We start from the raw sequence: 27,995 nt of genomic DNA on the forward strand, positions 1-27,995 counted from the left end.
TGATCTTTTATTTGTATTATTGTTGAATCCCTGTCTTTGCTATATTTCTTTCGTATATACGTACTTGGCCAAAGGCAGAATGTCAGATTGCCAATTAACGTTGACACTTTGAAACTATACACAAACACCTCACACGTAAAAGATTTTTTAACTTAACTATTTAAGTGGGAATGTTTTTTATTCTTATCTCTACGTTCGACTGGTACCATAATTACTGTCAAGCTATTAACCGCAGTAGACAAATACTGGTATTGGTACATGTAATAGGAACATACAAATAAATGTGTCATTTTTCTTATTAAATTTTTTATTTATTTTTATGGTGTAATCATCGATGCTGATCGTAAATGATACATGGTTCAATCTTGGTAGTATGAAATATAATAAATGTAAGTAAGACAAAGATGTCTGTCTTGTATTTGGTCTCATCGCTTAAAACTTAATCAAATAGAGTGGCAATAAAGGAATTCATCACTTAATTTCTTATATTAGTTTTATTTTGCTTTGTTTTTAAATTTCAGGAAAGTTATGCCTTTAATGTCATTACCAATGACAGTCACACAAAACTGTTATTAGAAAATCTGTGTTTCCCCTTCTCCAGAACATCTGAGATAAAGGTAGTCTTTCTCTCAGTTATATCGGGTTAACATTTATTCAAGATATTGTTTTTCAAAGACGCATTATTACTTAGAACACAATTTTGGTTTATTTCGTAAGATGTCGAAAAATACTCCACAGATGAAACTACTAGGAAGATGGTAGCGGATTTGAAGAAAACAACAGCAAAAGAGGCAGTAGCTCAAATTCAAGTAGTTAGTGTATTATTAACAAAGTCCATGCCAGCAGTATTAAACTGATTATCGTTTGCATCAATTTTGTTAAACATTTTGTAAACACTATAACGGTTTTTAATGTGATATCTGGCAATTAAAACGGTAGATAAAACTATTTTTATTCATATAAATGACCTCAACTTACAGTGCTTGAAAGTATACTGCAATGTGTATACATATTTAATGATCGCCATGCTGATATGCATGATATCATTGTATATTGCAGCATTTTCTGAAGCATATGCAGAAATCGCGTAAGGATTATTGCAAGGACATCAAGACGTTTAAGAAGTTAAGCCCGTTTATGGACAGATGTACTGAACTGAGCTGGTTCATGATCAATCAAACTCCACCCATCTGTCTGGATGAAACAATACGGCAACCTGGGGACGATTTCGACAGGGATGCTTATCGGTTCTACAAACACCACGGAACGAAGCTGGACTATATAGTGTGGCCTGCGCTTTATATGGCCTCGAAAGAGGGCTATATTTTCGTACAGGGAATAGCTCAGGCGAAGCAAGAGGGCGTTGCTTTGCGCATCGCATCATCATTGTCACAGTCGTCTTCCAAACATTCAATGTATTAATAACAGCAAATGAAAAAAGTTAATTTTTTATGCCTTGAATATGTCCGAAAATCATGTTTAGGACATCCTTACAACACAATATGACACAATACAGATACTGGACGGAATCAAATTAATGAATAAAATAAACACGCTTATATGTTATTGTCTCTAGTTCACTTGCATTGAGCAACTCCTTTCATTAAAATTGGTCCTCCGATATGAAGAAGCATTGTTGGCCACACAACGAACTCCATTATGGTCCCCGATTTCGTGTACGATCTGTATCGATCGAAGTCAAATTTTGAAGGTGTTTTGACCACATCAATTACAACTGCAGGGTCTTGGACGCTCATCAGCCAAGACAATTTTACGCAGCTTCTCGTATACGCCTCCACTTTAGGTGTTTTACCGAATTTTAAATTCTTTTCCTTTACATACAGCTGAAATAAAAGTTTATTTTATGATTCTATTAAATAAGAAAAGAAAATCAGATTAGAGCCGCCGATATTTTTCTATCATAACGAAGTAAGTCTATGTATAAATTAGTATAGTATCATGATGAAAGAAACGTTAATTTTTAAAGCCCGTTCAATTTATTACACCAAACACAATTTAAAGAGAAATACAGTAACGTGTTATTTTTAAATACCGAGAAGACTTCATCCGCTAATGACGGTGCATAGCTCTTTCTTAGTTCTTTCAGCAAATGAAGCTTTTGGTATTGATTCTGGAGTTCAATATTAAACGCATACATTTATCTTAACAGTTACATTAGGCACAACAAGACACTATTGAACACGCTTCGGTGTTTGACTTGTTTAACATTTTCGTTTAAAAGATTTTAGTATGAAATTACAAGTTATATGAAATGAGAAGCTAATGAAGAACCATATACTTTAAACTAAGAATAAAGCATGTTATCGAATGGAAATTATTAATACGATTTCTTGAACAAGCTCAGTTTAATCGCGATGTCAAATAAAGATGGCAATGTAACCGCTTTATGAATAACTGTATTGAAAAAGTAGTTAAACATTGTAAGCACGTATACACGAAGATAAATTTATTACCGTTGTCGATGTTTTCTCTTGTAATTTAGAAGCAGATTTCTGTAAATTCGCAATATATTGTTCGGCCAATAGCCCGCAGAACTTTAGCGTATCCTGGAAAGGCAATATTGTTTTGTCATTTAAAATAACACCATTAAGTATTTTACAAGTTCTTTTTAAGGCAAATGTTTCTCACCTGAAGTATCTTGAGCAAATCCGAAATAATGTTAAGCTCTTTTGAACCTTGCTTTTCTAACTCTTCAAACGCGTCTGTCCATTCGTTGTCGTACATTTCTGAATATATCTCGGCCAGTTTTGTAGGTCGAATCTCGTCGCTAAGATCCGTGATATTTGGGTTGTTGTTTGTATAAAATTAAATAAATCGTACAAACACGTCACTGTTTATTAAAATGTCTTAGGTACTAAACATGTTTCGGCCATAACCTTCATCAGTAGTGCATTAATATAAACAAATACAAAGGAAGTGACTTCAACGTCATACAATAACGTAACGTCGTTTGTCGGAAAAATATATAGTACATAATATTAAATAATACATAATACAAAGATGGATCAGTGATGATACAACAGTCTATTAGTAATAATATAATTTTTAGAAAAACAAAGTAATAGACAAACATCAAATGTATATGTAAATTATGTTTATGTTCTATATGTCATACAGCAGTTTATTATTTAGACCGTTAGGAATCATAGTTTTTAATTTATGTATCCAATGTTTTTTTACATAAGCGGTCTAGATTGTTTTGAACAACATCAATAGGTACAAAGGAGAAATCTGATAAAGTGCAATCATTGTCAGTGGATCCAAAATGTGTAGCAACATGTGAAATAGGATTTATTGAACAATATTTGATATCAAATCTATGACTATTCATTCTGCGGGAAACATTCTGATTAATTTGTCCAACGTATTGTTTATTACAATTTTTACATGTAATAAGATATATAACATTGCGCGAAGTACAATCAACATCATAGCGTAAATCATACGATAGACCAGTAACACTAATATTGAAACTTGAACATATGCTTATATTATTGCAATGTGTACATCTTGGTCGGTTACATTGACCCGATAAATGAATAACAGTACTGTTATAAGACACTGAACATCTTACAAGGCTGTTACGTATATTCTTAGGTCTTAGATTGTTGTTTGTTAGATTCTCGCCAACCATCTTGCTCAACCTAAACATTGCACATTAAAAATAGATGTCAATATTATATTTTGACAAACTATTATCACGTTTTCGTATAAGTTTAACTGCAATAAACCACTTGCAATCGCCGATATAAAGAGTTATTCGTCAAATGCTAATGCGTGTTGTATTATAATATAAAGAAGTGAAACTCCACCTGCTGGAGCAGTATTGAATTTTCATTAAAAACAATTAGTTGGTCCTTTATTTAAGTATTATAACAATTAAAATGTACCTGCTTTTCAGTTCATCAATTTCGTGTGTTGCCTTACTGAGTTGCTGTTTTATATCACCCACGTCGTCTCGCCCGGGCGGTGCTGTTTTTTCCATCGTTTTTTCTCTCCGAAGTGTATCGATGGTTCTGAAATAAAGGCACTGGTTCCAATTTGTTTCATGGTCATGGTCTTTGTTTTAAAAAAGCATTTATGTACACTTCAACACCGTTATTTCGAACACCGATAATCCGAAGTCACCGTTATTTCGAAGTATTTTTCGGGTCCCGATTTTGGTTCTTCTTTGTTTAATGTAAAATTTCATTGTTAATCCGAACTTCGTTAATCCGAAAAAATCGTTAATTCGAAGTGATTCTGTCGGTCCCAACACTATAATTCGCACCTAATTATCAATCTTTAATCCGAAGTCAAAACTGCAAAACACTGAGCGTAATTTCACACCTTTGTCGTCTGCGCTTTGCACGTCAAAAACCGATAATTACACCTTTGTCGTCTGCGACTTAATCGGCCAGCAATCAGCCGACGCTGTACTTAAAAGATGAATCCAGCGACGACGACGAGGCCGACAACACAAGAATGAACACGACATCCAATCAATGTGTGACCGCATCAACGACGTAAGGCAGTTCTGCGAGCAAAAAACGGGCGGAAGTTAATTGTTGAATGTCCTTGACAAATTGGAGAAATATGTTACATGCGTCCAGTTTAGTGCTGCTAACGCCGATGTTCAGAGAGACATCGCGTCTTATTAAAAAAGTTAATTCATTTCCGAAAATGTACTCATATGTATTTACATGTATTATAATGTGTGCTGTTCATGGTATTTTATATGTTCTGTAATTAGAGAAAAATAAAAAGAAGAAGAAAAAGAATCGTTTTATTCCTCCGTTTGTTACAAATAGAAATCTATTGCTATCTGACTTGTTTACGTTTTGAAGTGAAATCATTATTAATATTAGCGTGTAATCGAACCATGCGAATTCCACAACGTTTTATTTGTACAGAGTCAAAGAAGTCTTCTGTCAAATGTTTATTTCGAATAATCGTTAATCCGAAGTTTTTTTTACGGTCCCGACGACTTCGAAATAACGGTGTTGAAGTGTACTTAAATTGTGCTTACAGTGGTAGTAGTAGTAGTAGTAGAAATAGTAGTAGTAGTAGAAATAGTAGTAGTAGTAGTAGTAGTAGTAGTAGTAGTAGTAGTAGTAGTAGTAGTAGTAGTAGTAGTAGTAGTAGTAGTAGTAGTAGTAGTAGTAGTAGTAGTAGTAGTAGTAGTAGTGGAAGTGAAAGAAGACTTCGTGAAATGCAGTATTAGCAGTACTTGCAGCTGATGTTGCAGTTGTGTTACACGTTTTAGTAGTAGCATTTGTAGAACGAGTAGTGATACGTGTTAAATTTTAACATACTTCTTTAAATCATTGATTTCCACTTTCAGTGCGTCTATTTCTCTGAAAAGAATAGAAGCAACATTAAGTTGCATGTTATTATCAAGTAAATTGTTCACAAAACCGAATAAACCGCGAGTAAGAGTGTACGTGAACTTAAATAGCGAAAAACGTTTTTCTGAAAGCACCCATACTCTAAGACGGTAGATAGTAATTTGAATAATTACTCACGACTTTTTATTTCCAATTTCGGTGTCTTTTTGGGTAATCTGCTTTTTCATAGAGCCACTAGAAAACATTTAAACATGTAAAATGTGTATTTCTAACTTGTGTCTGTTTATGCAATAATATTACATTTTTAATTACGAAAACATAGTTTGGATTGAGTCAACTTACATTTTGTCCTGCAACCCGGTGTTTATCTTAGACGAACTAAAACAAATGTATTTTTACTTGAGTCGGTATACAATTTATCAATCAATTTATGCAATATTTTCAAAACATTTCAGTCTAAAATTAATTTAATATTGGGTATTATTTGTCAACTTGAGTCTTATGACACTATCTTTACTATGTCTAACGATCTGACAAAAATTCCATTGGTACTGTGTTTATTACACTATTACACTATATAAACAATGACAATTTTTAGCCACATGAGCGTTATCTTGATTGAGGATAAAAGGTGTCTTAATCGATGCCTTATTTTTCAGTCGACCTTATAAAAATATGTATAATCTCGCAACGTAACTTCGTAATTAAAAAGTCTAAGTCTCAATTATAATGGGTAACTCATAGATTTAAATAATAAAAATGTTTACAGTGTTAAAGACATACTTGTTTTGAGATTCACTGAGTGACTTCAACGTTGTAAGCTCGCTCCTGTAAACAACAATACATGATTAGTGCAGTTGGAAACCCTTATATACATGTCATGTCTGTTTGATATAAAGCGAATCTACCAAATTTAAGTTGTACGCACGTATTTGTTTAAGTTATGTTCGGATGACAACACAACAAAACATGACGATTTTGAGCAATAACATTTTTTTCGTCAATAAACACTTTGTTGTTGTTTTTTCCGTCGCAAAGTGCATATTACCCTTTTAAATTTACACGTATTTGGTGATACGAACTCTATTGATTTCTTTTCATCTTGTAGACCTATGATTTCTTCCTTTTTTATTTCAAGGTCCTTCCTGGAAAAATAACTCAAAATTATTAAAGAAGGCTAAACATTTCAGTATCAAATAAATTCATATCATATTTACATATTCTCTGAAGTAACCATATATTTAAGTCTGTCTTTCCTTGCAACTGTTTTATTTTTAATTTTATTGTCAAAATAATACTGATAACTAAAATCTTTGAAAGTTTGATACGGCTAGAATTTTTTAATATAGTTTAGAATTCATAAAAGTTTACTGTTACTTCGGCTGCAAAATTATATATTACTACCAACTCAAACGAGTTTTCTTAAGTAATAAGTTAATGTAATACATCACACTATAAAACGAATCTAAATTATTAATAAAAAATGGCCTATACATTTAATCGTCAATATCATAAGGGATATCGGCAAAGACATCAACATATTCTATAGACTATGAAAATAACAATAGCAATTAAGATAAATTAAACTTATAATTATAATTATTTAATAGAAATTTACGTGCATTAAAATGAATACTTTCGTTAGTATTTATTTAACACGTTGGAAGATATTAACAAAGTACTCATTTCTTCCTGAAATTTTAAAATCGCAAGATAAAGTTGTCTGTAACACATCATGTACTCGTTTGCCTTATAAATGTTTACTTACTAGCATATAAAGGTGTTTATATAATGAATGCTGGTTTTGTATTTATGCAAACTATTTAAGACACAATAAACAGAGGATTTCATACTTCACGATTTTTAGTTCGGACGCTTGTCGATCCATTTGTTGTTTATTCTGATCCCTGAAAAAAAATCGGATAAGGTCTGTGAACGTTGCTAGGTATTGGGAATTGATTATTCAAAATCACGACATAAGGAAGGATATTCACTTTGGTATCGATTATTCAAAATATATTTGAGTAAAGGATGAAAACGAAGCTGAGTACTTCGTATTCAAAATATTATCAAAAGATCGAGAGCGCATATAATTTCAGATTGTCAGTCCGCAAGATATTGGGCGCAAACGTAGAAGCGCAAAAACGAAAGGTATGGAATAAATGATAGAAGGATAGGACTTACGGGCAGCTGGAGTGATGACTTAAATAGTTGTGTTCATTAAATTCGCAAACACACAAATTTGATCGCAAATAAATGACAATTCAGCCGAACACTAGGGCATGTATGCTTGTCATGAAATACCAAGTCACGCTATTTCAAACTATTTCCGGGAAACATACAACGTAACAAGCTTAAGGTTAATTAATTGAATAGTTCTTGCAACATTTCCATTTCATCAAAGCATATTATCTATTTACTATCTAAGAAAACTTACAATTGTTCTTGCAACTTCTTAGTGTCATTAGGAACACTGCTATAAACGAAAAAAAGACATCTTAGATTCACCCGTATTTCATGATGTTGTGACTAAGGTTTTATTCAATATTCAGACAAGAAGGTTTTCTCTTTATCGAGACATTAGGTTATTATAATGTTAATATTCCACCTCATTACCTACCAAATCAATATACAGAAAAGTCTTCAAATCTCATTATAAAGTTCTGATACATAAACAATAATTATATCGATTGTGCATGTTAGTTTGTTTACCGACCATATTATTTATATACGAGTACCGGTTATCAGATACATCTTTCTGCTAGAGCCAGTGTTTTGCTTTCATATTTACCTTTGATGGGTTGTGGTTTTGAGCTCTTCGACCTGTTTTTTCAGGCACGCAGTTTCGGTATCTTTGTTTTCGCTGAAATGTTACTAACACATACCAGATCGTGAGCATGAAGGGAGCAGACTTATGATCGTAATCACAAGTGTATTGTATTTTTGTTCTCTCAATCAAAAAGACATTAATTTGAACAATGTTTTGACCTTTTAACATGTTTAAAAAAGTTATTAGTAATTTTATTATGCATGCCCCTTGGTAAGAATGTTCCAGTCTGCATGATCTCATATAACACAAAAATTAATGTTTATATTTTTATTTAAAGCATATTTAATACTAATAGGAAGTTTTATTGACATCTATAAGAATAATGATTTCAATTGCTCGATGTTTATACCGCCTATGTAAGTAAAGTAAAGTTAAGTTAAGTAAAATATATGCCGTAACCATTTAGAAAGTAAGGATAAATTCAACCATGATAAATATGTGTGTCCAAATTTGAAATTCATTTATGGATATGTTGATAAAAATTATAGGTTATTGTAGCCCGCCGATATCATATTACGTTCATGTACTTATACAATGCCAAACTGAAAATTCATAACTGAATTGCGAATTATGACAAATAATCAAATGTTTCGCTTTAGTTAATCGTTTCTTTACAATATATTTGATATTATAATTATGAAAAGTCGATTTTACCCATATATCCGGATCGATTCCAAAATGTTGCTACAACATTAATCTGATTACAAAATTGACATGTAAATAATTTAAATCGGCAAAATCGCAAGCATACACTTTGTTAAAATAAATCATTTTTAGATTTACTTTTGTGACCCTGGTCCTGAACATTGAATGCTACAGAGTCGCTCGTTTGAAATTGCTTCTTTTACTATGCATATTGACAAGAATACATATACAACGTTCCGATCATTGGATCTTTAAGATCTTGCACTATATTTAATGTAAATGGGTCCTTAAGGAGGAGGCATATAGATGCGGAATTTTCCTTCCGTCGGAATTCTAATTTTAATTTTCATGGCATTGAGTTACGAAAGAGTGAAATGAATATCCCGATTCTTTTTCTATAAACTTCTATGTCCATCTGTCCAACCTTTCTACGCGAGGCTTTAGACATTAACCATCCGATTTGGGTGAGGCTTTTATTGTATCCATATAGAGTGGGTATTAAAGCGATCCTACATATTACTCAGTCGGTCCCACAACTCAGATATGTCGTTCCCACGAAATACTTAGTCGTAGAATCAAGTTACTTTGTCATGAGACGAGTAACTATGTCGCTGAAGCAAGTTTCTAATTCGTGGAGACAAAACATTGTTGCACATGTCTCATTTGTGTCACTTAAAATAGTCAAACTTAAATGGCATTTTAAGACAGCTTATCTTCCAAAAGACCATTCATATATTGACAAGTTGTTCATGTCAGTTAATAGTTCATGGAGTAATTACCAAATGTCTTATTTTGCATGTTTTAAGTAAGCTTATCCATTGTAAAGGTGCAATATCTGATGCCCGATGTTTGATGTGCGAAATTGACTATTTGTGAGCATTTAATTAATTTAGTTAGGAAGGGGTTTCAAGCACTGCGATATTGTTTTTACATCTGCAAAGAAACACGTGTCGCAGAAGTAAGCTTAATGTACATGTGTTTTCCAAAATACATTTTGATGACTTTTTTTCTTGGAACCTGGAGAACATATAAACCTTAGTATATACGACTAAAGAGTCAGTATTTTATTTTCTTAAGGACAAAACGACATATGAACATGAACCAGAAATTGTATATCAAATAAATTTACTTTATTTTAATGGTACATACACCAAACCGTAAATCCAATGTTTACATCAATTGAAGTTTACGCTAGAACTAACACGTTTTTCGTTAGTTGCAGAAAAAAACCTTGTTTCGATTGGTCAAATGATTAATTCGGCACATAATAGTTTCGATTTACTAACACTGTTTGTCTTTGGTATATGTGTAATATATGCAGTAGCCGTATGGAAAGTAATAATAACAGTCAAACAATATAAATATATTTGCTTAAACCTGAAATTCAGTTTTTGATATGTTGATCAAAATAAAAGGTTTTAATTGTAATTTTACCCCGCCGAAATTACGTTACGCTCATGTTACCAAGCAATAATGAACATCCATCGTAATTTGAGTGCAGCTAAATGGTGTGATTTTAAAATTAGCCAAATTGGTTTAACAAATTCAACTTAGGTAACAATATGAATGTTTATTTAAATATATTAATTTCTTTTTATTATTGGCATACAATAAATCACAACCGTATCTCGACAATGCCAATACGCTAGTTATTGTTTCACGAGCCTTTAAATCGGTACGTAGTTTTGTTCAGACAATTGATTTCCGTGTTTACACATTTATAATTACGAAGTTAACACGCAATATTTGATATTAAAACTATGTAAAGTCGATTTTACCAGTTATTTCCTGATTTAATAAGCCTGCTTCTTCATTAGCCTGATCGAAACATGACATTTAAAAAATTTAAGTGGGCATCATCGCAAGCATACACTTTGTTAAAATTATTCATTTTAAAACTTGCTTTTGTTACACGTGTGCTACATTTTGAATGCTTCATAGTTTTTAGTTTGAATTTTTATATAATAATATGCATATTAATATGAATAATTTAAATTACTTGTAACTTGTATGCCCCCTCCACCCCACCCCACCCCCACCCCCGTAAGAAGTCATATAGTCGCGGATCTTTCCTTCCTTCGGAATTATATTTTCATTGCAATGAGTTACGATTAAGTGAAAATATTTTTCCGATATTTGTTCTGTTTAATCGTAAGTCCATTCTGTCTGTCCTTTTCACGCGAGGTCTCAGATACTACACATCCGAATTTGATGAGACTTCAATAGAATCCTTAGAGAGTGGGTATTACACGCGATCCTACATATTACTTAGTCGGTCTCACGCGTCAGATATCTCGTTCCAACGAGTTACTTTGCAGTAGAAACTAGTTACTTTGAGACGAGTTATAAAGTCATGGAAGCAAGTTCTTAAGTTGTGGTGGCGAAACAATGGTGCCAATGATTCATTTGTGTCACTTAAAATATTCAAATTTAAATGACACTTTAGACATCTTCTCTACCAAACGACCATTCGTATATTGCCACGTTGTTCATGGTTCATGCACTAATAACCACCTTTTTTCCAGGCTTGAAGTAAACTCAGCATTTGAATTTATTTGTTAGAAAGTGGTTTCAAGCACTTTGATATATTTTTTTACAGCTGCAAAGTAACATTTTTCGCAGAATTCGTATTATCGCCAATACAATATTGCAAAACTTATTTACTTGCAATCATAACATCTTTTTATATGCATATGTTTAATAAATTTAATATGTACTATCATATTTGCATTGCATAGTACACATTTTTCAGTTTGAATGATCTTTAAATAGTAAGCGCATCAAGACGAGAACATCTCTATCGTTTCGAACGTGGTATGTTCAATTAGTGTGGTACCTTTTGTTACTTAAAAGTATTCGAATAAAAAAATCTCATGAGTACCAGACGTGTATATCGTCTCGTATGTGCTTTGGCGGCGCATTTCTGTTTTGATTTTTCAAATAACAAGGTCAATGTACTTGTGTTTTGCAAAATATATTTTTGATGACTTATATTTTTGATGACTGTTTTCTTGGAATCAGGAGAACATAAGGTGTGTATTAACGACAAGTCAATATTTTATTTAGCTTAAAACAAAATATAAACATGAACGAGGTATTTTCTATCAAATAAGTAAGCTATATTCTTATGCTACATAAATCAACCCGTAAATCAAATGTTTACATCAATGGAAGTTTACGCCAAAACCGACCCGTTTACGTTTACCCGTTTACTTTAACTCGTTAGTAGCAGAAAAAAAAACTTGTGGCGATGTGTCGAATGAACAATTCTGTACATAATAGTGGGGATTTCCCAACACTGTTTATGTCTTTTATACATTAATTCTTGTTCAACTTTACTTCACGTAATTGTGCTATTTCGTTGATATTTAGATACAACTTTGTCTTTCACATTTATTTTAGTTTGTATTTTATCAACGTTTTACATGTTTTGTAAAAAATGACCGTATATATAACCTGTAAACGTTAATTACAATTTAACGGAGTTAATTTTGTTAGTCTTTCAACATCAAAACTATGCAGCGATGCTAGATATTAAAATGACGAGTTATCAATAGATGATATTTGTGTGTTTTCTACGGTGGCATAGAGGTGACATGCACTCCTCTTTTTTAAATTGCACTCCTCTTTTTTCTATCTCGTGGCAACGAGTTAGCTTTGTCGTGGCCTCGAGTTACTAAGTCAAGGCCACGAGATAGAAAGAGAGGAGTGTTAAACTAAATAAAAGACGAGTGCAATTAAAAAAGAGAGGTGCAATAAATAAAAGGAACAAGTTAGTCAGCCAATCAAATTTTGCGTAACATGTGCAAATATTATATAAATATAGCTGGCCAAAGCGGGCTTTGTATAAAGATCACCATGGACGACCATATGGAACAATTTGATTGGCTGACTAACTCGTGGCCACGAGTTAGCTAAGTCGTGGCCACGAGTTAGAAAGCCGAGGCCACGAGATAGAAAAAGGAGTGCAATTTTTAAAAAAGGTGAATGTCACCTCTATGTCGCCGTAGATTTCACTAGTTAATGTCTTATCCTCACTGACGAGGAAGGCAATATTTTTATGAGCGCTTGCACTACCAATTTTTTTTACTGATATATTCTGTAAACTACTACATAGAATAAGATAGACAAGTTTAACGCAATATTGGAATATTTTTCTTTATCAATTTCTATGAAAATGTCGTTATCACTGGATGATAGCTATTTAACCCATAGTTTCAGTGATTTACGGAAACGATTGAACTAACTTTAAAACTTTTTTTCTTTAACTGAATAAATAATTATGTTTTTAAACTTCTCGTTACGTTATATTTATTAATAACTGTTATTTTATTTTGATGACCAGTATAAACGGAATTAAACATACTTAGCTGTTTCTAGAGCAACTTTAAGTCGATCCATTTCTTGTGCGCTCTGCTTCCTGAAAACAAATTGTGAAGGTAGTGTATTGAAATTAATAAAAATGAAAACAAGAATACGCGATTCACGTGTATCGCTAATTTTTGGTATAATATGAATAGCTTTGATGCCTTGATGACATATATATTTGAATGAAGGTTTTCTTTTTACAAAAAGAGCTTAAACGTTGTTAACAATTCAGCGGATGTTTTATTCTTCATCTACATACAATGTTGATTTAAATGACATGATTGGTTATACATAGAAGATATGTTTTTATTTTCGGTTAAACTTGTTCTATCATTTATAAAAAGGAAGACCAAACTTTAACCAGCGCCTGAGCGACAGATATTTGTAAAATTTTGCATTATGACTGATTTTCATGATGTTAACCATGTTCACTACATATAATTATTTAGAATGCGTAAAATATAACATTGTATATATAATTACACTTGTATTATGCGTCACTCTATATTCGGTGTCCAGTCGGTTACTATTTGATGATAGATGTGTAATTTCTTGTTTCAACTTCTGAAAAATACTACAACCGAACGGACGTAGATTAACTTTCGGTCTTTGTGTTGTATCTTTTTCAAGCTACTCGTCATGTTATATTTTTTAATAAATGTTAAGCTTATAGTGAGAATCAATAAAACGGACTTAAATCTGGTCATACTTAACGGTCTCTTAAAGTCGAACAATATCGTGTGCCCTCTTGTCCCTAAAAGCAAGATGTGTGAATAGTGGATTGACGGAAATAATATCGATAAACATTCATGAGTAAGTAAGTAAGTAAGTAAGTAAGTATGTAAGTAAGTAAGTAAGTAAGTAAGTAAGTAAGTAAGTAAGTAAGTAAGTAAGTAAGTAAGTAAGTTGTTTATTCTCGTGGCATGTTCAATAAAACAAAACATCATATTAATATATATATATACAAATTTGCTTTGCACCAGACCCGATGGGCCTATAAGTCACCAAAACAGAATAGTAAGTAAGAATATTTCAACATATGTACAATAGCATCACATACACTGGTGCATATGAATAATATATAACGAATATGAATATGAAAGAAAGATTGTGTACAGGAATTAATGTCGATGGTATACTCATGACGGACTATGCATAGATTACAGTTCGTCATTTTAAATATGCTTTTACAATAAATTTAGCCAGTTTTCGCAAACATAAAGACATAAGTATATTAAGTTTACCAATAGAATTGTGGTTCGTCAGCTCAGGTGATATATCTGCCAAGTGTATGTGACGTAAATCATTGTAAGTATCACATTCAAACAGAAAGTGTACTTCATCTTCTATACTATCAGCGTGGCACAATCTACAAGTCCTCTGTTCTAAAGGTTCGCCTACAAATCGTCCAGTTTCAACTCGTAATGGCAGTATACCCATTCTTAATTGGCACAACGTTGATCGTTCATTCTTTTTTAAGTTAAGTTCAATGTATTCCTCTGTCTTGAATGTGCTCTTAAAAAGTCGGTAAGTCCTTAATTTAGGAACATGCTGAATATCCTGGCTCCATTTATTGGCATAATAAAGATGAGTCTGATCTTTTGCTTGTGAGAGATTTACCACTGTTTTATTTTCGAAATTGTTTGCGAGACCGATCGTACTGAGTACTATTTTCAAGTCTTTTGCCCAGTTATTATTTTCCGTGTGACTATTATAGTCAGCAATAAGCATTTTCTTGGTGATTCTGTAATCGTCCATTTGTACGAGCTTGTTCCAGTACCGTAGCATGGAAAGCCAGCGTCGGTATACACTTGGAATCCATCCGGTGTCTCCGATCATTCCGAGAACTGGCGTGAAACGGTGAACGCCGAGAAAATACCGCATGGCTCTGTGTTGGACGTTGTTACTGTTTATATCCCCAAACTGAAGAGCAGTAATCCATTATCGGTATGACAAAGAGCTGTATAGTTTATCAAACGTTTTGAAACCCAAGTCCTTTAGATGATGCACTTTATTAATAATTCCACCTAATGCGCGTCCAGCTGCTTTACCTAAGGTGTCACAGTTATGGGTATAGTCATTTTTCTCGTGTCTCCTATTTTGAAGGTAAACGTAGTTCTTTGTGTTCTACCTTGACAAAAATGCATGCATTTGGATTTGTTGCTGTTTATTAACACTCTCCAACGCTTACACCAATTATGCACTGTGTCAAGCATAGTTTGAGGTTTTACTTCCGAGTCGCTCATCAGCACTATATCATCTGCATACATCAGAATTGACAGTTTAAGTTCTTCAACCTTCATACCAATGTCAAGGTCATTTACCTCTTTCACAAGGTAGTTCGCGAAAATTGCAAACAAGGTTGGCGACAGGTTGCAGCCTTGTTTTACGCCAGTTGCACAATCAAACCAGTCGGTAAGTTTATTGTTGATGCGTATAGTTGATACGGTGCTTGAGCATATATTCTTTATAGAGCTGTATAGCTTTCCGTCGATTTTATTTAAAAGAAGTTTATAAAGTAACATATCCCGATCTATGTAATCAAAACAACGGCGGAGATCTATATAGGCTGTGAACACTTGTTTATTGTTCTTTATATCATTATACTGATCAACGTAAACACATGATCCTCACATGACCGTTTTTTTACGGAAGCCGTTTTGCTCATCAGCAAGCATGTCATTTAGTTCAAGGTATGATGTTAGTCTCATGTTCATAAACGACGTATACAGTTAACTAACACACGATAGCAAGCTTATTCCACGATAGTTCATTCGGATTCGAGGGTCTGTAGTAGAGTCTTTAAAGATAGGGCACATAATAGCTTTCCGCCCCACGCTCGGTATAATACTTTTAAAAAAATCAATTGAAATAGATGTTGAAGGGCCTGGTGAATTAGTGGGTTTTTCATCACATCATACGGTTTTTCGTCAAATCCCACCGCCGATCCGGTTTTTGCTTTTTTAACGAGAACGGTTATTTCCTCGAGCGTAATAATGGAGTTCAATACAGGGTTTGGCTCGTATAAATGGTCCTCCATATTATTATTTCAATTAGCAGTTTATGTGCTTTTGCACGGTCATACACAATTTCATCGAAATCAGAAGTGTCATCACAGTTATACAAATTATGAACGTCCCTTTTCGACTTTTCAAAGACCAAGTTTTCGTCTCACACAGTTGACCCACTCTCATTTACAATTTCAATAGGAATCGTCTTTGAATTCCGCGGTCCTAACTTTTTTTCCGCCAAAATTCATTCGGGTTTGATGTTGACATATCTTCTATTTCAAATGCAAATGCACGTTTATATGAGCGTTTACTTTGTTATAGCAACTTATCGAAGTTATTTCTCGCTAGTATATATTCGACTCTCAGTCTCGTTTTCGTGCTACGTCCCTCCTTGCACTTAAACAATGCATTTTCTTTGTCGCTCATCGCATTTCATAGATTTTGAAGAGCGTCATCCCAATATGTTTTTTTTTTGTGTTTAGAATGCTTTTGCGTATTTTTCGTAGAGCCTATAACTGGCAGTTTTGCGCGCATTTCTGTTGTGATAATCGAACACAGATCACAATAGATACACTTGTCTGATTTTCTCTAGTGGTTTCTATAGTTGTTATTAAGTTTGCAATCGCTCGCCGTTCGGTATTAAGTTTAAAATTTAAACTACAAAATTTAGCTTCATTAAAAAAAGTCAATAAATTCATGACCATGCTGGTTATCAATAATGGTGCGTGTGGGTATCATATCACATTCATACAAAATATCTGACTAGTTTCCAATTCTAGCATTTAAATCAGCGGCAATGAACATAACATCACAATTACTGAGACTATATATTCGTGTGAGTAAATGAGCATAGAAAGATTGAGCATCACGGCCTCTGTTTGAGTTTTCTGGAGGCAAATAACACGTAAATACAATAAAATCCGAACCTGTAATTTTGTGACAGAATTTTACACATAGAATACCATCAAAAGAATTATCAACAATATGGATATCATTAAAGTCGCACAGTTTTGATTTTACACCGGAAGCCTTTGGAGCATTCACATGGATATCAGCCCTGTTATAACCAAACCATATATAGTCGTTGATTTTTATCACATTTTGATCACTTAAGTGGATTTCACAGATAGATGTTATATCAGCGACTATCGCTCGTATGATATTTCCCCGTAGTGCACTATTACTCTGGGTCCATCCGCATACGTTAAGATGTGCTAATATTATGGATCCCACGGGGCGGGAGGGATCCTAGTGCTGATCCTGTCGCTGGCGTCGGGGTTCTGTCTCGGGCTGTCGCTGTTGCTGATCCTGGCGATCTGTATTTCTCGTGGGCGAATGCGACCGTTAGCGTCTACTCGGAAATTATTTCCTTGCGGTAGTTGACTTAGTAGGGTACGTACATTAAGTTCGATCAACCGTTCAGCATGAGACTTACTGCTTTTGATGTAGACATTCTTGTACGGAGCCTTTTCTTTAAGTAAATTTCTTGTTGCGTAACACGAGTATCTTTTCTTGAACATTCCAGAAGCTGATCTTTATCAGGGGTGGGCGGTCATGAATGTACGACCGTAAACGTGTTGCTCCCGTGATTTGCACTCTGGCTAAGACGTCGTTACCTAGGGCCTTTATGATGTCATTTGCCTTCGTGAGGATATCCTCTCCGTCCCGTCGCACGATTCCGCTCACAGTCACACAGACATGAGTAGTTTATTGGTGCTCTTGTTAGTTTATTTTAACATATTTATTTTAGCTCGATTGCATCGAAAGCCTCAGGCTTATTGAAACGCTCTCGAGTCCGTTTCCTGGGCCTAGAACCAGTACTTGGTGTCTTTGGTGGAGATCTAAAGAACGTTCCCACCGTGGGGATCGAACCCATGACCTCCCGGTCGCTAGGCGGACACCATATGCATTACACCACAGCGACCTGGTGCTCTTGTTTTGATAGTTGCTAACATTGATAGTAGTATCGTCGTCGTGTTTTGTAGTTATTTCAAGCACATCGACTTTTTCATTTTTAGTATAAACGTTTAGAAAGAAAATACGATTTGTTTATTCCAAAAAAATGTTTAAAAACTTTAAAAACTTAAGGTATGGGTATTACTACTTGCGCACGACCTATCAAAGATGCATGTAAGCCATGCACATAATGACATTCTCGTTGCTTGCCTATACTTATTTATTAGACTTATTTGTCTATTTCTATTTTCACAGAATCATCAAAAGAACGACTGTAAATATTTTAAACAAATATTTTGCAATTATTTTATTCTGTACCGATTTCATACGTTACGATTATTATGTAAATATGTATGTTTAAAAACTTTAAAAACTTAAGGTATGGGTATTACTACTTGCGCACGACCTATCAAAGATGCATGTAAGCCATGCACATAATGACATTCTCGTTGCTTGCCTATACTTATTTATTAGACTTATTTGTCTATTTCTATTTTCACAGAATCATCAAAAGAACGACTGTAAATATTTTAAACAAATATTTTGCAATTATTTTATTCTGTACCGATTTCATACGTTACGATTATTATGTAAATACTAATTTACTTATTGAATTTCAGTATATAGTTTTATTTATCGAAAAATACTATGCGCATTTTGACAAAGCATAATTCTTGTTTCGCCGGTGGTATCTGCGAAATATTGAGCCACGAGTTTGTGTTAAGAGTTCTAATATATTTATAAATTAGCTCCAAACATATTTAATGGTATGTTTGATACAATTATAAAACTTAAACAGTTAAAGACAGTAAAAAATGCCGGTTGGGCATATGCCACATCATGTTGCGTCAGTCCGCAGACCAGATGCAATATTTTGAGAACGCAACCCAACGCTTACAATTTTAGCAGTATGCACGGGCACCGTGAGGCAGCGCGATCAACTTGAGTCAACGCACGTTTGTTTATTTTCAAAACTTCTTAAATTGATCTGCGAGTGATGCGTTTGACGAAAGTGTTTTGTACGCCAGACGCATGCCGGAAAACATTCCTTCGTACGTTATTTGTGCGATGTCATACACTCCAAGGTTTTCGCACGTCTGACGCAAGTTTGACGCAGCGTATTCGTTAGTTCTTCGCAGCGATATAGGCATACGCTTATGTAAAAGCACAATGCACCACTATTGTAATTCTATGAATGAAACGCGTCGTTTTTAAACTTAATTTTACTACCATTTTGATGTTTTAGTATTGCTTCTCTTGAAAACACAATACGACCTCTATGACAATAAATGCATCTCAAAAAAGAAGTGGCGCGCGTGATTAATGGCCGTGTTATAACTTTTCGAGCATAAAATTCATTTTATACGACTTGTTTTAATTCAAAGTGTGGTAAATTGATATTAGCAGTTGCTAGTATCAGAATGCTGTTTAAATAATGTGCTTGTTTTTACGAATACAGACCTATTGCTCCGGAAGTGGTATCTTTAATTTTTTTGCACAGCTTTTACCTTTTAAACATCGACATTGTCAATCAAATATACTTATGAATATCTTTAAAGTGCATTCATATTTAAAATCCTATCAACGTTGGCGATGCAATTATTTTATTTCATTTCTTCTAAGTAAATATCTAAGCGCATGTAAAATAAAAAAAAAATAAACATTTGAAAACATTTTTCTTATCAGTCGTAGCATGCCGTAAAGTTACGCTTTAAATGTATTAGTAATCAAACATACTTAGCGGTTTCTAATTCAGCCGTAAGTCGATCAATGTACTGTGTGCTCTGGTGCCTGAAAGCAAACTATGTGTCAAGTGTATTGATAAAAACACAATATGAAAAACATAATGCAAGGTTTCACAATAATTCATTTATTTTAGTATATAATATCTGATAATATTTTAAAAATTAAATTTTAATTCTGATTGGTTGTGGCAAGACTAAAGTTATTCATTCCATTTTATGCAATATTTTTTACTTTTAAATAATATTTTTTTTCTATTAACTTATTTCTTTGAAAAAAACTCACGCACACTTACAATGCTTTTTCTAATGTTGCGCATTTCACACAATCTGCATCAGAAGAAGAACGCCTGGAAAAATCATTGCAAACTTTACATTTTTAATGTATGGTTTTTACTCACTAGTGCTAATTTAATACTGCACAGTTTATTGATTTAAGTATCTTGTTCTAAGCGAAACACAATGTAAACTAAGTCTCGTGATGCAATTTTAATATACATGTAAGCTATTCAGTAGAATATGGAATTTTGTTAGTGAAAAAAAAATTGATTTGAGTGAATGTATCGGATTGCAAATATCTTCACTGAGTGAGAGTATAAAACATTTCGTATTTTATATCGGTTTTAAAGTGTCAGTTATTTTTTCTGTAGGTTTTATATGCGATAAGAATATTCATAAACGTTTTATCCACATTAATCCTTGAACAAAAATCAACAAAACTATTATTAAGCTACATCGACGACCAGATGACACCGCCATAGTCACCTAGGACAGGTGAGTGAAGTTGGCTCGCCGTTCGAAGTTCGACATTAGCTCAACATTCAAATTACCGAATGTCGAGCTGGCTCGGCATTCCAGCTCGACATTCAGTTCGGCATTCGCAGATAGTGTTGTATGCTTATTTTCGAATGTCGCAATGGCTCGGCATTCCAGCTCGATATTCAGCTCGACATTCGGATATAGTGTTGTACAATTGTTTTTGAATGTCGAGCTGGCTCGGCATTCCAGCTCGACATTCAGTTCGACATTCGGAGATAGTGTTGTATGCTTATTTTCGAATGTCGAGCTGGCTCGGCATTCCAGCTCGACTATCAGTTCGGAATTCGCATATAGTGTTGTATGCCTATTTTCGAATGTCGAGCTGGTGCGGCATTCCAGCTCGACATTCAGTTCGACATTCGGATATAGTGTTGTACAATTGTTTTTGAATGTCGAGCAGGCTCGGCATTCCAGCTCGACATCCAGTTCGGCATTCGCATATAGTGTCCTATGCTTATTTTCGAATGTCGAGCTGGCTCGGCATTCCAGCTCGACATTCAGTTCGGCATTCACATATAGTGTTGTATGCTTATTTTCGAATGTCGAGCTGGCTCGGCATTCCAGCTCGACATTTAGTTCGGCATTCGCATATAGTGTTGTATGCTTATTTTCGAATGGCGAGCTGGCTCGGCATTCCAGCTCGACATTCAGTTCGACATTCGGAGATTGTGTTGTAACATTGTTTTTGAATGTCGAGCTGGCTCGGCATTCCAGCTCGACATTAAGTTCGGCATTCGCATATAGTGTTGTATGCTTATTTTTGAATGTCGAGCTGGCTCGGCATTCCAGCTCGACATTCAGTTCGACATTCGGAGATAGTGTTGTTTGCTTATTTTCGAATGGCGAGCTGGCTCGGCATTCCAGCTCGACATTCAGTTCGACATTCGGAGATTGTGTTGTAACATTGTTTTTGAATGTCGAGCTGGTTAGGCATTCCAGCTCGACATTCAGTTCGGCATTTGCATATAGTGTTGTTTGCTTATTTTCGAATGTCGAGCTGGCTCGGCATTCCAGCTCGACATTCAGTTCGGCATTCGGATATAGTGTTGTACAATACATTTATGAATGTCGAGCTGGCTCGGCATTCCAGCTCGACATTCAGTTCGACATTAGGATAGTGTTTAACATTTTTTTGAATGTCGAGCTGGCTCGGCATTCCAGCTCGACATTCAGTTCGGCATTCGCATATAGTGTTGCATGCTTATTTTCGAATGTCGAGCTGGCTCGGCATTCCAGCTCGACATTCAGTTCGGCATTCGCATATAGTGTTGTATGCTTATTTTCAAATGTCAAGCTGGCTCGGCATTCCAGCTCGACATTCAGTTCGGCATTCGCATATAGTGTTGTATGCTTATTTTCGATTGTCGAGCTGGCTCGGCATTCCAGCTCGACATTCAGTTCGACATTCGGAGATAATGTTGTATGCTTATTTTTGAATGTCGAGCTTGCTCGGCATTCCAGCTCAACATTCAGTTCGATATTCGGAGATAGTGTTGAACATTTTTTGTTATGTCGAGCTGGCTCGGCATTCCAGCTCGACATTCAGTTCGGCATTCGCATATAGTGTTGTATGCTTATTTTCGAATGGCGAACTGGTCCGACATTCCAGCTCGACATTCAGTTCGACATTCGGATATAGTGTTGTACAATTGTTTTTGACTGTCGTGCTGGCTCGGCATTCCAGCTCGACATTCAGTTCGACATTCGGAGATAGTGTTGTATGCTTATTTTCGAATGGCGAGCTGGCTCGGCATTCCAGCTCGACATTCAGTTCGACATTCGGAGATAGTGTTGTATGCTTATTTTCGAAAAGGCGAGCTGGCTCGGCATTCCAGCTCGACTATCAGTTCGGCATTTGCATGTAGTGTTGTATGCTTATTTTCGAATGTCGAGCTGGCTCGGCATTCCAGCTCGACATTCAGTTCGGCATTCGCATATAGAATTGTATGGTTATTTTCGAATGTCGAGCTGGCTCGGCATTCCAGCTCGACATTCAGTTCGGCATTCGCATATAGTGTTGTATGCTTATTTTCGAATGTCGAGCTGGCTCGGCATTCCAGCTCGACATTCAGTTCGGCATTCGCATATAGTGTTGTATGCTTATTTTCGAATGTCGAGCTGGCTCGGCATTCCAGCTCAACATTCAGTTCGACATTCGAAGATAGTGCTGTATGCTTATTTTCAAATGGCGAGCTGGCTCGGCATTCCAGCTCGACTTTCAGTTTGAAATTCGGAGATTGTGTTTAACAATTTTTTTTTTAATGTCGAGCTGGCTCGGAATTCCAGCTCGACATTCAGTTCGACATTCAGAGTTTGTGTTTAACTTTTCGTTTCAATGTCGAGCTGGCTCGGCATTCCAGCTCGACATTCATTTCGGCATTCGCATATAGTGGTGCATGCTTATTTTCGAATGTCGAGCTTGCTCGGCATTCCAGCTCGACATTCAGTTCGACATTCGGATATAGTGTTGTACAATTGTTTTTGAATGTCGAGCTGGCTCGGCATTCCAGCTCGACATTCAGTTCAACATTCGGAGATAGTGTTGTTTGCTTATTTTCGAATGGCGAGCTGGCTCGTCATTCCAACTCGACATTCAGTTCGGCATTCGCATAAAGTGTGTTATGCTTATTATCGAATGTCGAGCTGGCTCGGCATTCCAGCTCGACATTCAGTTCGGCATTCGCATATAGTGTTGTATGCTTATTTTCGAATGTCGAGCTGGCTCGGCATTCCAGCTCGACATTCAGTTCGGCATTCGCATCAAGTATTGTATGCTTATTTTAGAATGTGGTTCGAATGTCGAACTGAATGTCGAGCTGGAATGCCGAGCCAGCTCGACATTCGAAAATAAGCATACAACACTATATGCGAATGCCGAACTTAATGTCGAGCTGAAATGCCCAGCCAGCTCGCTATTCGAAAATAAGCATACAACACTATATGCGAATGCCGAACTGAATGTCGAGCGGAAATGCCGAGCCAGCTCGACATTCAAAAAAAAGGTACAACACTATATCCGAATGTCGAACTGAATGTCGAGCTGGAATGCCGAGCCAGCTCGACATTCAAAAATAAGCATAAAACACTATATGCGAATGCCGAACTGAGTGTCGAGCTGGAATGCCGAGCCAGCTCCACATTGAAAAAAAAATGCACAACACTATCTCCGAATGTCGAACTGAATATCGATCTGGAATGCCGGGCCAGCTCGACATTCAAAAATAATTGAACAACACTATATTCGAATGTCGAACTTAATGTCGAGCTGGAATGCCGAGCCAGCTAGACATTCGGTCGAGCTGGAATGCCGAGCAAGCTAGACATTCGAAAATAAGCATACAACACTATATGGGATGCCGAACTGAATGTCGAGCTGGAATGCCGAGCCAGCTCGCCATTCGAAAATAAGCATACAACACTATCTCCGAATGTCGAACTGAATGTCGAACTGGAATGCCGAGCCAGCTCGACATTCAAAAACAATTGTACAACACTATATCCGAATGTCGAACTGAATGTCGAGCTGGAATGCCGAGCTAGCTCGACATTCGAAAATAAGCATAAAACACTATATGCGAATGCCGAACTGAATGTCGAGCTGGAATGCCGAGCCAGCTCGACATTCAAAAATAAGCATACAACACTATCTCCGAATGTCGAACTGAATGTCGAGCTGGAATGCCGAGCCAGCTCGACATTCAAAAATAAGCATACAACACTATATGCGAATGCCGAACTGAATGTCGAGCTGGAATGCCGAGCCAGCTCGACATTCGATAATTTGAATGTTGAGCTTATGTCGAACGGCGAGCCAACTTCACGGGACGTTGGTTAACAAATATGTTGATGACTTATCTAGAAACTCTGTGGGTGAAAGTACTGTTGACTATGTGATCGTTAACTACAATATTTACACGCGTATAAGTACTATGCATGTACTTGATTTAACTGAATTTTCTGATCACAGAGCCCGATTGAATTAACTTTACTCTGTGATAAATGTACATAAACAAATCAAGGGCACATCTTTATAAAGATAGATTAGAAACAATATAATATAGAGTTTTTAAAACATACTTCAGAAGATTAAAGATACATTTTCGATGAAATAACAAATAAAATGCTATCGGACAATTGATAATATTGGTAACTGTATGGATGTTTTATCGAATACTATTATTCATATCTCTTTTGAGCTTAACTGTACATGCAGACGGTAATCAGCGCTAAAATTAATGTGAAGAAATTATTGTGTTTTAACGAAGAATGTTAACTATAGAAAAACGAGTTTTATGGACGTAAAAGAATTTATAAACGTTATCCTTGTGACGGTTACATGATTAGTTTTTGTTTACATATGATTTTAAAGATTGTATAAATGTTCAAAATTTGCAAATGATTATTTGCATTTGCTATCTGTTTTTATGCTGTTATTTCCTGATGATATTGTATTATTTACTTCTAAAAAAAAAGCCTTCAGAACCAACTTAACAATGTTAACCTTCACTCTTCTAAATGGGGCTTAATAAAATTAATGTCAATAAAACGAAAAAAATACATATTTGAAAAATGGAAAAGCAGGTTCAACTACACGTGGTCAATAAAACGAATACTGCCTTGAAATTGTCGACAGTTTAGTATATCTGTGTATAGTGTCCTTACACTGGAAATATGTCGAATACTGATTAAATATTAAATGAACATATCATCATCTTGTGTCCATTTTTGGCCGTGTCAAGTTAGATGGCAAAACCAAACTAGCTCTATTCGATTCATTAGTAGCACCATACTGTATGGTTCTGAAGTCTGTTGAACTTAAGTTGACTATGATAGTGATAAATTAAATTACAAATTTTGCAAAAATATTCTTCGTCTAAAACAATACTTCTAACTATTCTTTTTTTTAGTTAATTTTGGTTGATTCCCTCTAGCAATTGTATTATTAGTTACACCGTTAGTAACTGACGGTTATCGGAAATACACCCTCATTAATATCATACCCTACGAGAGCACGAAATTACTGAGGGTGTATATCCCATACACTGTCAGTTACTAACGGTGTACCGGTAACTACTCGATTACTCGGTGGGTATGGAAATTACTCGGGGTGTATGGAAAATACTCCATGGGCACGTGACCACTCTAAGCCAATCGGATTAGGTCATTTTTGTATGAGGTGAGATATATAAATTAGATCTTTGCGTTATTGGATGAAAGTTGTAAATAACCAAAATTCTTTATAATACCAAGTTTTAATAGAACAGATTAATGTTTTAACCAATTTCAATTGTACGTAAAATAATCTGTGGTGTCATGCTTTGAAGCTAACTTTAGACAACATTGGCTTGGATTATATGCTTTATGCAACTGATTTCACGTTCGACATATCTTACATTGTAAACCAACGAATTAAAGACATTTTTTCAAGAGTGAAGCGATACTTAAGCTTCACAGTCCAAAAGGGAACTCTAATTTACATTTTAAAAACGCTTCGAATATGAAAGATACCTGGATTACATATCGAATGAAAAGTTATTAAGAATCCAAATGAGCCAATTTCGATTAAGTTCCTATTATCCTAAAATATAAGTTGGTAGATATATTAGATTGCCCCGAGTAGAACCCAAGTGTTAACTCTTCAACCAAATGTATGTGCATCTGAGTATCACTTTTTACTGTGTTGGCCATTATATAACGATTAACGTATAAAATATAACATCCGAACGCCATGACCATAAGTAAAAACATATCAATGAAGCCTTCTACTTATGTATTTAATCTGATTCTCAAAAACATTTCAAACTATTTGGTCGAAGCGTGCAAACTCAGAGGCGAAATTTTAATTAGTCTAGCTGTTGTATACTTATATGCTAACAAACATTATTGTATTTAATAGTCACACATATTTTTGTTGTTATTGTGTTATTTGCTGATCTTTTATTTGTATTATTGTTGAAATCCTGTCTTTGCCATATTTCTTTCGTATATACGTACTTGGCCAAAGGCAGAATGTCGGATTGCCAATTAACGTTGACACTTTGAAACTATACACAAACACCTCACACGTAAAAGGTTTTTTTACTTAACTATTTAAGTGGGAATGTTTTTTATTCTTATCTCTACGTTCGACTGGTACCATAATTACTGTCAAGCTATTAGCCGCAATAGACAAATACTGGTACTGGTACTGTATGTCAGAATCCATATTAAAATGACTTGGCAATTGATTATTTTCAACAAACAATCAATTATATTCAAAGGAGAAATTGTATTCTAAGTATGAAATATTCAATGGACTTTACACGAAAGAAAAAAAGTTCAATTTGCAATTAATGTTATGAAAATTGTTTAAAACCGTACGATTTAAGTTGATTCTCCAAGACCTCGACCCGGTCTTTCAGCGCCTTGATTTGTCGGTCGTTTTCTTTTTCATCCATCTGAGCTTTAAATTTGCTTTCTTTTCTTCCTTGTACTTGATCAGTGGTTGGAACTGGCCTTGTACTAATGTTTTTTCTACCTGGTACTTGATCAGGGGTATCCATTCGAATAGTCTCTGTAATAATTGGCAAACATGTTGACCGTATGGTTTAATGAGTTATATTTTTGTATCAAATGCCTACTTTGCAAAAACTTCTGGAAAGTCACAGATTTGCAAAATGACGAAAATAAAAAGTTACAAATCCACGAAAACAAGATGTTATGAAATAGAAAGTGATTAAAGTAAACCATGAAATCTTGAACATTCTGCAAATAAATGAAAATAGTGATACAATTTCGATATTTACATTTGGACGTCATAATTCTGAAAATACTCAGTTTATGTGATACACCTTGATATGTTACAGAAGTGTCATCGCTCTCAAGATGTATTTACATAACATTATACATACACTGGGGAATTTAAATAGAAACATAATATCTCTGGGCAGATTATGGAGACCACTTTAAATTTCGCAAACATATTCAATGTAAATTTTCAGTAAGTATTGTAAACCCATTTTATTGTAAACCTACAACACTTCATTCATTATTTCAAGGAATTAAACGTATTAGATCAAAACGATATAATAATGAAAGTCTTACTGCTTGTGAATTTCTCTTTAATTTAGGAACAGTGTCAGCCCCAGGTATATATTTTTACCAATTATTGCAACACAATTCGATATAGAAGTTCTTTTAGTTTCGTTTTCCGATCCCGTTATTAACACGGGTTGATATAAACAACTTGTAAACTTCCTTAGTTACGTCTCATAAACGCTTGAATTGATTCACACTA

General features: G+C 34.9%; 2 protein-coding genes across 6 annotated transcripts; one reads left to right on the plus strand and one right to left on the minus strand.

The window, feature by feature from the left end:
- Positions 1-721: 721 nt before the first annotated feature.
- LOC127877844 (uncharacterized) lies at positions 722-1,549 on the plus strand. Of its 2 annotated transcripts, none has more exons than XM_052424127.1 (2): positions 722-812; positions 1,060-1,549. In XM_052424127.1, the coding sequence occupies exons 1-2, from the start codon at positions 756-758 to the stop codon at positions 1,420-1,422; spliced, it is 420 nt and encodes a 139-aa protein (XP_052280087.1). In that variant the 5' UTR covers positions 722-755; the 3' UTR covers positions 1,423-1,549. The 2 variants fall into 2 exon arrangements, with proteins under 2 accessions (XP_052280087.1, XP_052280089.1); XM_052424129.1 differs by having other exon boundaries at positions 722-809.
- Positions 1,431-27,939, minus strand: LOC127877843 (uncharacterized). Of its 4 annotated transcripts, XM_052424123.1 has the most exons (18): positions 27,803-27,939; positions 27,080-27,272; positions 20,197-20,250; positions 19,896-19,949; positions 13,190-13,243; positions 8,140-8,211; positions 7,786-7,824; positions 7,202-7,255; positions 6,431-6,493; positions 6,132-6,176; positions 5,691-5,726; positions 5,526-5,582; positions 5,316-5,357; positions 3,912-4,037; positions 2,650-2,788; positions 2,475-2,567; positions 2,054-2,131; positions 1,431-1,844 (listed from the first exon to the last, which is right to left on the minus strand). In XM_052424123.1, the coding sequence occupies exons 2-18, from the start codon at positions 27,259-27,261 to the stop codon at positions 1,578-1,580; spliced, it is 1,455 nt and encodes a 484-aa protein (XP_052280083.1). In that variant the 5' UTR covers positions 27,262-27,272; positions 27,803-27,939; the 3' UTR covers positions 1,431-1,577. The 4 variants fall into 4 exon arrangements, with proteins under 4 accessions (XP_052280083.1, XP_052280084.1, XP_052280085.1 ...); XM_052424124.1 differs by lacking the exon at positions 6,431-6,493; XM_052424125.1 differs by lacking the exon at positions 2,054-2,131.
- Between the last annotated feature and the right edge of the window lie 56 nt (positions 27,940-27,995).

This window comes from Dreissena polymorpha, chromosome 4, assembly GCF_020536995.1.
Source record: "Dreissena polymorpha isolate Duluth1 chromosome 4, UMN_Dpol_1.0, whole genome shotgun sequence".
NCBI lineage: Eukaryota > Metazoa > Mollusca > Bivalvia > Myida > Dreissenidae > Dreissena > Dreissena polymorpha.

Excerpts from the sequence above, each read along its gene's own strand:
- LOC127877843 (XM_052424123.1), bottom strand. The coding sequence starts at position 27,261 with ATGGATACCCCTGATCAAGTACCAGGTAGAAAAAACATTAGTACAAGG. Across the intron at positions 19,950-20,196 it reads GCAACATTAGAAAAAGCATT|GCACCAGAGCACACAGTACA; the intron begins GTAAGTGTGCGT and ends GTTTGCTTTCAG. Across the intron at positions 5,727-6,131 it reads CTCAGTGAATCTCAAAACAA|TTCGTCTAAGATAAACACCG; the intron begins GTATGTCTTTAA and ends CATTTGTTTTAG.
- LOC127877844 (XM_052424127.1), top strand. The coding sequence starts at position 756 with ATGGTAGCGGATTTGAAGAAAACAACAGCAAAAGAGGCAGTAGCTCAA. Across the intron at positions 813-1,059 it reads CAGTAGCTCAAATTCAAGTA|CATTTTCTGAAGCATATGCA; the intron begins GTTAGTGTATTA and ends TGTATATTGCAG.